This window comes from Epinephelus lanceolatus, chromosome 22 (genome assembly GCF_041903045.1).
Source record: "Epinephelus lanceolatus isolate andai-2023 chromosome 22, ASM4190304v1, whole genome shotgun sequence".
Classification (NCBI taxonomy): Eukaryota; Metazoa; Chordata; class Actinopteri; order Perciformes; family Serranidae; genus Epinephelus; species Epinephelus lanceolatus.
This window is the reverse complement of record NC_135755.1, coordinates 965,447-977,090: the sequence shown is the minus strand read 5'-3', so window position 1 is coordinate 977,090 and position 11,644 is coordinate 965,447. Positions and strand designations below refer to the sequence as shown.

The following is an 11,644-nucleotide window of genomic DNA, read 5'->3' as shown; positions in this document are numbered from 1 at the left end:
TCAGCTAAATGTAACCATGTGTGTGTGTTGGCTAAACATAACCACGTGTGTGTGTGTCGGCTAAACGTAACCACGCGTGTGTGTGTCGGCTAAACGTAACCACGCGTGTGTGTTGGCTAAATGTAACCATGTGTGTGTGTTGGCTAAACGTAACCATGTGTGTGTGTTGGCTAAACGTAACCACGTGTGTGTGTTGGCTAAATGTAACCACGTGTGTTTGTCGGCTAAACGTAACCACGCGTGTGTGTCGGCTAAACGTAACCACGCGTGTGTGTCGGCTAAACGTAACCACGCGTGTGTGTTGGCTAAACGTAACCACGCGTGTGTGTGTTGGCTAAACGTAACCACGTGTGTATGTTAGCTAAACGTAACCACGCGTGTGTGTCGGCTAAATGTAACCACGCGTGTGTGTCGGCTAAACGTAACCACGCGTGTGTGTGTTAGCTAAACGTAACCACGTGTGTGTGTTGGCTAAACGTAACCACGCGTGTGTGTCGGCTAAACGTAACCACGCGTGTGTGTGTTGGCTAAACGTAACCACGTGTGTGTGTTAGCTAAACGTAACCACGTGTGTGTGTGTCGGCTAAACGTAACCATGTGTGTGTGTGTCAGCTAAACGTAACCACGTGTGTGTGTGTGTCGGCTAAACATAACCATGTGTGTGTGTTGGCTAAACGTAACCACGTGTGTGTGTGTCGGCTAAACATAACCGTGTGTGTGTGTGTCAGCTAAATGTAACCGTGTGTGTGTTGGCTAAACCATGTGTGTGTGTCGGCTAAACGTAACCATGTATGTGTGTTGGCTAAACGTAACCACGTGTGTGTGTGTCAGCTAAACGTAACCATGTGTGTGTGTGTGTTGGCTAAACGTAACCACATGTGTGTGTGTCGGCTAAACGTAACCATGTGTGTGTGTGTCAGCTAAACGTAACCATGTGTGTGTGTGTCAGCTAAACGTAACCACGTGTGTGTGTCGGCTAAACATAACCACACGTGTGTGTGTGTCGGCTAAACGTAACCACGCGTGTGTGTCGGCTAAACGTAACCACGTGTGTGTGTTGGCTAAACGTGACCATGTGTGTGTGTGTGTGTGTGTGTGTTGGCTAAACGTAACCACGTGTGTGTGTGTGTGTGTGTGTTGGCTAAACATCACCACATGTGTGTGTGTGTTGAAGGAAAAAAACATCAGTTGGTGGTGTTGTACTGACGTAGTGCTTTTATTTTGAAAGAGACTGTATCAAACTGTACATTTCCTGTGAAAACAGAAGTGTATTTTGAAAACAGACAATGCATGTAACAGGCTGAAGTTGACACGGCGTCCCAGAACATCAACAACCAACACACCCAGGGTACCTTGGACGCCATATGTTGATGAGGCGTGGTCACAGTGAGGGTGTGATGTCACTACTCCTCCTGCCCTGTAGGGACTTTCCAGCTCCTTATATCAGGTCATCACTGGTAGTGTCTCAATCTGACGCAGACACCGATGTGACCGGTTCCATCTGGCCATGTTACCAACTGATGCTGCCCGGTGGCGGATCATACCACTGTGAAAGTTCCCATTTGGGGTCAGTGTGTGACGCTGATGTCACTGACAGAGCCGTGATATTTGACGAGTCTTGAATGAGGACAGGCTGCAGTTGTCCAGTCACTGTAAACCTTTAGGTATTTTACAGCCACGACTGCAGACACAGAGAGTTTGAAATGTTCCTATACGTGTGTTGTTTCTGTGTCTTCAGGTTCATCAAAGTTCATGTGTGTCAGACTCTGCGTTCTCTGACCCTGTCCGTGACTAATTTAGTCCTCACTTGGTGTTTAGCTGCAGACAATATTTCAGGACATCAACGTTTCAGCAGCTGTCAGCATCAAACCAAGGTGCACTGCTTCAGTGTGGTGTGAGTGACCTGACAGGACCCACAGGCTCTTTTCATATCTGTACAGTGATGGTGTGGTTTTCCTGCAGCAGGTTAAAGACACGCTCTGAGTGGATATACTGAGTATGTGGACACAGACAGACAAAACCTGAACACAAACAGGAGCTGTTTTCACCCTGACAAACTTTCTACGGTGATTTACAGTGGTCACAGAACAACAGGTCTGCGTAAAGGTCTTTTACATGTTGACGTTATTGATTATCACTATTTTAGTAATTAAATCAAAGTATTTTTATGATTGTTAATAAATAAGTCCTTCATCACACTTCACACCTTTGTAGTAATTGAAATGACTGGATTGTTATTATGTTTAAGGAGAAATGCTAATGGTCCATTGATCCCAATTTAGACTCTAAAACCCTCGGATGCTTCTGAATTCTGAAACCAGCTGCTTTTAGATGCTTTGACCATCCATCCCTTCCATGTTCACAGAGATCACACAGATCTGTTTGATGACGGATGAATGGATGCTGAACCGTTTCAGATTGCACAGCTTTGCTTTTATATTTGTACAATAATACTAGATTTGTGCCAAATGAATTGTGTTTTGGGTGTGAAGTATAAAAGGGTTTAGCTCCTTGTTTCGTGTGTCTGCTGTGACACAGATGGGAAATCTCATGCTGGACGTCCAGAAACAAAATAAACTTAAAATTCTTTCACTTCGCTCTTTATTTTTCTACACTGGTGGAAATAACACCACAAACAGCAGAGCATTCACACTTCATCTGTCTGTGTACTGCTCAACTATATTTAAGACATCAAATGCTATCAACCAATATATATATATATATATAAAAATATATATATATATATAAATTTATATAGCACTTTTCATACAAACAATGCAACACAAAGTGCTTCACACGATAAAAATACTCCAGCACACATGACAAACGGTAAGTGACTAAGCACTACCACTGAGCAGGTGTAGATCAAAACCAAAGAACGTGACCTGAGTCTTCTGAGTTCGACGAGTCTTCACTTAAACAAACCCACAGCGTCTCCTCACAGAGCTGCAGAGGCGCTGTGGTTACTCTGCACGCGGTCCGTCAGGGTTTAAGATTAGAAGAGATACAAGAAAGATATTCTGATTACAGACAGATGGTGTGTTTTAAGCACAAGAAATATCTTGACCTTCACTCCTGAGAAACTTCATCTTGTGTTGTTCAGTGGTCACAGCACACGACTGACACACCAGCCAAGACATAAAATATGCTAATGAGTTATTTTCTATACAAAACACGTTATAAATCTGTACATTACTTTAAAGAACACGTCGTATTGAACACATAATGATCATGTCAGAGAGCATGCAGGGTGAAAAGGGACCAGGTGCATTAAAAGTGTGTGAAGCGTCACTCATTATTTGGTTCGTCGAGCTTCTTCTCTGTCCAGATTGGTCAGCTGTAGAAAAAAGACAAATGTGTCTGTTATTTCATTTTAAACTATAAGTTTTTAAACAATCACCAAGACTACAGTAATAACAAAATAAAGACTTATTATCTTTGCATATACGACAAGCAGAGTTCCCAAGACACATTAATTAAACCTTCAAAGCTCTCACTGCAGAGGGTCAAATTATACAATACAAATAAAACAAGATAATCTATTATGTTACGCAGACGACACCCACATTTATTTATCCAACTCTGTCACCAAGCTGCAATATTTTTACCACCCTACGTCGTTTGCTGCAGCTCAACAGTTAAATTACAGCATGTTTATTACCCAAAATGCAAATAACCAACTTCATTAGCAATAGAAAATAAATAAAATATATGTGCTAATTTTCTTTCAGTAACATGTTGTACAGTACGTGTTAAAATAATCATATCGATGAATTATCCATAAAAAAGAGCTACAAATGAACTTGTTCAGAAGAATAAACAATAAAATGATACATGACTGTAAATTAATTAATAAAATGTACAAATTCATTTTCTAATTGAACCACTGATGCACTGATTTGGAAATTCTGGGCTGATACTGATACCAATGTGTAAATTACAGTTTCACCGACAGCTGATACAGATGTTTTTGTTGTTTGTTGTTGTTATTTATTCTTTGTTTCCAGGGAAACACAGAAATCTACACTATAAAAAATAAATGGATCCAGTCCTTCATCACACTTCACACCTTTGAATGAGCACAAACTCAATAACACACATTTATGAAACAACCTTTAACAGAACCTCTGCCCACCTCCCCCAGAGAGCAAGTAAAGTGAAGGGCTTCTCTGTTATTTAGTCGGCTCTGACATGTAGTTATGTTGTTGTGACCTCATGTCGTATTTCAGAATAAAAGCAATAACAGTTTTAGTAAAAACTAGTGAAAGATAATCACTTAGATTTTTGTTCTTCCCCCATCTGTAGCGCCCCCTGTGGATGACATGTACATGGATGACGCATGTACTGCCCATGACATGAGCCACCACTGAAGATTTCCATAGTCGTCATCATTGTACTGATTGAATGAGTCTAAATATACAATTAAATGCAACTTGAGTTAGTGTTTTTGTTGCCAAAGCTGGTCAACAAACCTGGAAGACATTGCTCTATGTGTAGTTTTTGGCTGATGTATGTCGTATAGCCTCGTAATGCTTCTAGCAGCTACTTTTGGCATGTCAGTTAATACCTGTGTACTTTCCCCAGAGTGACGTCTCCTCAGCACCAACAGCAGCAGAGCCACCCATAAAACTGTGCCCACCGTCCTGACGAGGAGGTAGAGGAGAACAGGAAGTTGATCCGAACAAAAGGGCATCGCCTCGTCATGATGTCCTGGAACAACAGTGCTGGTGTCAGAGCTGTGGCGCCCTCTGAAAGCTTCTTTCACACATGTACTGATTTAATCATTTCTGTTGGTGCCTTTGAGTTGGATCTCATTCAGGTTAATGTCTCACCTGTGACAGTCAGCCGGCTCTCTGCTGACTCTCCACCTCCAGAGATGAGACACCTGTACAGTCCTTCATCAGACTTGGACACACTGTGGATGGTCAGGTTTCCTGCAGAGACGTTCTGGATGAGGCGGCCATCTTTATAGAAGGAAGCAGAGATGTTGGCAGAAGCTGTCTTGTTCCTGCAGCGTAGAGTCACAGTGTCTCCCTCCATCACAGGAGGGACGGGAGTCTCCAGGATCACTGAGCCAGCTGAACAACATACAATATCATTATTATTATCATTATTAGTTTGATGGACATGACTGTTGGAGCTTCACAGACATATACAACTGAAAACTGGTGATCATAGTGCAGCAGGTTGATGGAGGATGTAGCCATACATCATAATTTTATCTGTGACACCCTGAAAGTTGTTTTTCATTGGTCCACGTCATGTGACAGACGACCATCCGAGTGGAAGTACCTGATAAATATGATGTAATAGCATGAAATTTCCAGACTTTACAAACCGACCATGACTAACACCCTGAAACCATGTGGGACAGATGGTAGAGAAGGGAAATGGCTTCAGACAACAGACTGTGGCAGATATGAGGCGTCCATGTTTGTTGGGTTTTCAGAGACGATTCTATTATTGTCGCTTTACAGTCGCCTCTCATGGCTATATATTACATGCAAGGTATCAGCTGTTTAGTTCCAGGACCAACCAGCACCAGAACACCAGCAAAAGCTCATGGTTAGCTGTAGAAAGAGACATCATGGTACAGGAAGTGAACACCGGTCTCCCGCGTGAAAGTCCAGGATTTGTTGGACCCATCCCCCCCCCCCCCCCCGCCCACTCTACAGGGACATTCCTGTGTTTCCAACTGAGCCGCAACAAGTGCCATCTGACTGCTTTATGAACTGACGCTGTCCATCCACGTGTCACACTGCTCCAACAGGTGCCGACTGGCAGCATATCGCCACACCGTGAAAGTTCTGTCATGGACTTTCCACGTCCACATATGACGTCCAAGGGACCCTGAGCGTGTTGGTTGTTGACGCTCTGAGACGCCGTGTCAAGTTCTTGTCTTTCAAGATACAAATTTAACATTTTCATACAGTCAAAAAAAAAAAGCACTAAGTCGGTACAGCACACACATGGTTGGGTTTAGGCAACAGAAACACGTTATTGGCTTCGGGGAATAAGAACCGGGTTTGGCTTTAGAATCACACGGGAAGGACCGCTAACACTCTCAGAGGAAAGTGTGGTTGCTGGATCCATCTGTCACCCCTCCCGACAGCCTGACTGTGAGTTTCATCGGCTTAACTTTCGCCCTTTCACCGCTGCGTTTCCCCGTCATCGCTGGGTGATGTTAAACTATAACCACAACCAGCCATGTATCATGCCGACGTTAAGGGATGCTTTCTTTTGTTGGTTTCTGACGCCTTAAGTCACTGCCCAAGAGCTGGATTCTGTCGACCTCAGAGTGAGACCAGGCTCAAGTTTACAGAAAGGCTGCGCTTTTGGTTAAATGTTGCTGTATTGCCAGGTTGCCTGTTTTGTTATTACTTTAAGTATCAACATTTCTGCGACTTGCCAGTCTGTTAATTTGCAACATTTCCTCATTGCTTTAATACTAAACATAATTTGCTCTGCATCATGTTTCCCTGAAAACATATTCAGATATTTCACATTAGTTGTATATAATGGCCAGCAGCTGATCTGCAGAGTTGCCCCACTTGTCAGTCACCTGACTCTAACGAGCACAGTCTGAAGCTGCTTAGCTGGAGGACTTTAGTGAGCATCCTCTGTGGGCCTGTAAACACCGACACCATAGGAAGCCATGAGTCCTATTAATACACTTTTTAAACAATATGAATGAACGATACAAACATGCATGTGAGTGAACACAGCGTCTGTGACCCTACCTGTAACAGTGATGTTGACAGTGTTGCCTTTCCTTCAGTCCGACACCAGTACTCTCCACTGTCGTCTACGTAGGTATTGGTGATGCTGCAGTGGGACCCATTGAAGGCTCCCCAGCTGGTGCCACATGTGCTGTTTTGATTTGGGATCTTTTTCATCACTGTCCATCCACGAGACCCATCAAACCCCGCACAGCTAAAATGGATGGACTCGTATTCAAAGTACTGAAGTCTGGCTGGATCCACATGAGGAAAAGCTGCGTCTGATGCCAACGAGACAGACGGAGACGTTAACAGAGACATGAGGGGACAGTTTTAGGCAAAACCAAACATTAAGTTGAATCTCAGCCTCTGATAAGTTTGTGATATTATCCAGAGAGTTAATGATGCAAAATAACAATGGAGTTAAATATTAAACATGTTCTTACACACGTTCTGAGAAAAACTGTCCTGAACTTTCATCACCAGCAGCAGCCACAGACTCATCACTGTGCACACAGATAAAGAAATAATAAATCAATAAATCAGATGTGCATTAAAAACATATCTGCTGTTAAAAAACTATTTCAACGACTATTGTTTTGGAATTTAATCTGTAAAATAAATGATATTTTTTAAGTGCACACTTGATCTGCAGAGTATTTAGCAAATCTATGTGCTGGATAGGAGTGAAGCTCAAAGGACGAAATACACCTCTGAAATGTAGTCAAGTATAAAGCAGCATAGCAGCCAAGTTACCACCATGGATGCCTTATATGTGTACAGCTCGTATGGAGCATATCAATATCTCTAACATAATGTAGTATCTGAGCTGAATTTGACGTTTGGTGGTTGAAAGTAAGGTGGATGGCGTGACACAGAGATGAGATGGCTGCCAAACTGACCACCACTGTTCAAGATCAACATAAAGCACCTGGAGGAAACCCACACTGACACAGGGAGAACATGTCGGAGCACCTGGAGGAAACCCACGCTGACATGGGGAGAACATGTCAGAGCACCTGGAGGAAACCCACGCTGACACAGGGAGAACATGTCAGAGCACCTGGAGGAAACCCACACTGACACAGGGAGAACATGTCAGAGCACCTGGAGGAAACCCACACTGACACAGGGAGAACATGTCGGAGCACCTGGAGGAAACCCGCTGACATGGGGAGAACATGTCAGAGCACCTGGAGGAAACCCACGCTGACACAGGGAGAACATGTCAGAGCACCTGGAGGAAACCCACGCTGACACAGGGAGAACATGTCAGAGCACCTGGAGGAAACCCACGCTGACACGGGGAGAACATGTCAGAGCACCTGGAGGAAACCCACGCTGACACGGGGAGAACATGTCAGAGCACCTGGAGGAAACCCACACTGACACAGGGAGAACATGTCAGAGCACCTGGAGGAAACCCACGCTGACACAGGGAGAACATGTTAGAGCACCTGGAGGAAACCCACGCTGACACAGGGAGAACATGTCGGAGCACCTGGAGGAATCCCACGCTGACACAGGGAGAACATGTTAGAGCACCTGGAGGAAACCCACGCTGACACAGGGAGAACATGTCAGAGCACCTGGAGGAAACCCACGCTGACACAGGGAGAACATGTTAGAGCACCTGGAGGAAACCCACGCTGACACAGGGAGAACATGTCAGAGCACCTGGAGGAATCCCACGCTGACACAGGGAGAACATGTCGGAGCACCTGGAGGAATCCCACGCTGACACAGGGAGAACATGTCGGAGCACCTGGAGGAAACCCACGCTGACACAGGGAGAACATGTCGGAGCACCTGGAGGAATCCCACGCTGACACAGGGAGAACATGTCGGAGCACCTGGAGGAAACCCACGCTGACACAGGGAGAACATGTTAGAGCACCTGGAGGAAACCCACACTGACACGGGGAGAACATGTCAGAGCACCTGGAGGAAACCCACGCTGACACAGGGAGAACATGTCGGAGCACCTGGAGGAAACCCACGCTGACATGGGGAGAACATGCAAAATCTGTACAGAAGTTTGCATACAGTCTCTTTCAAAATAAAAGCACAACGTTGGTACAACACTGCTAACTGATGTTTTTCCTCCTTCGGAAACAGAACAGAGTTTGATAGATGTCGGAGGTCACTGCTCAAGTGCTGGTATTAAACAACTTAAAGTGAGACCAGGTTGTTTTTGGCGACACTTTGCACCAGTGTTCATGGTAAATTTTAAAGACCTGGGTCTCTTCAGCAGATCATGGTGGAGCTGTGAGCCACAGTAGCTGTGTGTGTTTTTCTCGGACCTGTTCCTACTTTTCCAGCAGCTTTTGTGCCACCAAATTTGGGTGCTTCAAGCCAAAACCTGATCTCCTCAGAACCAAAACCAAGTGTTCTGTGACAAACCTGACCACACCAGAGGAAGCTGAAGTTTCAACATGTCGGCTACAGAATAATGTACACATATAACGTATCCATGGTTTCCAGAAGTGTCCAGAGCAAACACTTTATGTCTGACGAACATGGAAACTGCAAATGTTTTGACATAAACACATTATCGTCTCTTTCCAGGTCTTAAACTATGAACATGTGACACTGCTCAACATTGACGCCTTCACTCAGTGTTAACTACACTACACTGTATCAAGGCCCTTAAAGACAGACTCAGTACTCACACAGTGTGACGCAGAGCGCTGTGACCTCCATGTTGTCCTCCTGCTGACCGACTGATCATCAGACTCAAACATAGTCTAAGTTTAATGTCGATGAAAGCTTCCTCTTCCTGTGTGGCTTACCTCTGCAGTATAGACACGTCCTGTGGAGGGACCCTGTGCTAATATCTGCTCTCACAGCTTTGTTATGTGGGTAAAAAAATCATCTTCAAACCTTCATTGTCGCTGATATTGAAGTAGTGAGACTGAATCAGTGTCAAAATAACTGACACATGTCAAAGTTGAGCACCTTGGAAATACAGACAGCAACAGTGTGAAGGACCACAATACTGTGGAGTAAAGCCCCCCCACCCCCTCCTATCGCATCACATAATCTACAGAAATCCAGCAAAGACATGAAAGTGTCCTGCGATGCTCATGTTCATGTGTTGTCTCTGACACATGCTAACAGGCCTCTTTATTCAGTGTCTTGAGCTTTATTTTGTTATAAACGTCCATTTTTTCTAAGTGATGAAGAAGAGGTCCTAGTCTGCCCTCTGCAGTCAGTCTGAGTGACTCATACAAGCTTTGCTCTCTTTAGTTGTGTTACAACGACCTGATCTCGTTTGAAGTCGTAGAATTCCACCTCTTTGTCAGTGACCTCAGTGTCAGACACCGACGCCAGAAGCAGTGTTCAGTTGGTAAGGCAGCCAGATGGAGTTTCATGGTGTTAAGAAATGTCAGTGGCTGCCTGGCACCTACTGTGGCACCTGCTGTGGCACCTGCTGTGGCACCTACTGTGGCACCTGCTGTGGCACCTGCTGTGGCACCTACTGTGGCACCTACTGTGGCACCTGCTGTGGCACCTACTGTGGCACCTGCTGTGGCACCTGCTGTGGCACCTACTGTGGCACCTACTGTGGCACCTGCTGTGGCACCTACTGTGGCACCTGCTGTGGCACCTGCTGTGGCACCTACTGTGGCACCTGCTGTGGCACCTGCTGTGGCACCTACTGTGGCACCTACTGTGGCACCTGCTGTGGCACCTACTGTGGCACCTGCTGTGGCACCTGCTGTGGCACCTACTGTGGCACCTGCTGTGGCACCTACTGTGGCACCTACTGTGGCACCTGCTGTGGCACCTGCTGTGGCACCTACTGTGGCACCTACTGTGGCACCTGCTGTGGCACCTGCTGTGGCTCCTGCTGTGGCACCATGATGTGCAGATGGACGGCGTCATTTTATATCGATAACTGGTAACAACGTAATATATGAAGCTGGAAAGTCCCTATGAGGAGGGAGGGGTGGTGGATGAGGCCAACAAACCCTGGACGCTGTTTGCTTCCTGTATAAAACTAACCACGTGCTTATGTTGGTTTCCTGCCTGGAACATCAACGGCAGATGTCGAAGGATAGCTAGTGTGTACAGTAACATGTAGACTGACACTGGGTGCAGTTACATGATGGCTTCTCATTCTGAATTAAAGTCTTTCCAGGTAGTTTACATGGGAAATATTCATTCTGAATGAGGGTTTACACAGAGATCAGTTTAATCGCCTTTATTTGGGTCTGCACAAGGTTTGGGGCAGGGAAGGTTTCTGATTGGATAGGGGGCGGGCGGATGTTATGTGTTTACGTTTACCAGAAGAAAACACTGTAGTCCTCGCTCCAGATAACAAGATGCTTGACGACGCCGTTCTTAGTGCCTTTTTCAGGCTTTTTCTGCTAATGCTTTGTCTGCTGAGGAGGAGAAGGGAGATAGAAGGGTGCTATGTCATAATTCCGACATCCCATTATTCCAGAAATTACCCATTGTTCCGAAATCTCAATGTTTCGACATCCCATTGGTCCAACCATATTAAACTCACTGTTCCAAAGTCCCGTTGTTCCGAAATCTCAATGTTGCAATGCAAAAAGCAGCAAGAGACCGTGCTGTCGTGTTGTTTACTGTTGCCATGACGACAACAGTCACCCTGTTTTGAGGAAGTAGAAACGATGTTGAAAGTTATAATTTTAACCTAAACCACGATCTTTTCCAAACCTTAACCAAGTAGTTATTGTGCCTAAACCTGACCAGACCTTAACCATGAAACACTTATTTTGTAACAATTAAAAATGAGATTTCGGAAAAAAAGGGATGTCGGAATAATGAGCGGACCCCGATAGAAGACCGTGCTGTGGCGAATGGAAGCACAATAAGTCGCGCGCTATATACGTCATGGCACCAGAAGCGCAAGGAAACGAGCATGTGCAGAAAGACCGGAATGAACTTAAAGA

The 11,644-nt window shown here is 45.1% G+C and overlaps 1 protein-coding gene across 2 annotated transcripts; it reads right to left on the bottom strand.

The window, feature by feature from the left end:
* Window positions 1-1,192: 1,192 nt before the first annotated feature.
* Window positions 1,193-9,436, bottom strand: LOC144459832 (uncharacterized). 2 transcript variants are annotated; one of them, XM_078164548.1, is made up of 6 exons: window positions 9,392-9,436; window positions 7,166-7,225; window positions 6,741-7,000; window positions 4,833-5,078; window positions 4,568-4,710; window positions 1,193-3,337 (listed from the first exon to the last, which is right to left on the bottom strand). In XM_078164548.1, the coding sequence occupies exons 4-6, from the start codon at window positions 5,038-5,040 to the stop codon at window positions 3,296-3,298; spliced, it is 393 nt and encodes a 130-aa protein (XP_078020674.1). In that variant the 5' UTR covers window positions 5,041-5,078; window positions 6,741-7,000; window positions 7,166-7,225; window positions 9,392-9,436; the 3' UTR covers window positions 1,193-3,295. The 2 variants fall into 2 exon arrangements, with proteins under 2 accessions (XP_078020674.1, XP_078020675.1); XM_078164549.1 differs by lacking the exon at window positions 9,392-9,436 and adding an exon at window positions 7,957-8,063.
* Window positions 9,437-11,644: the final 2,208 nt, after the last annotated feature.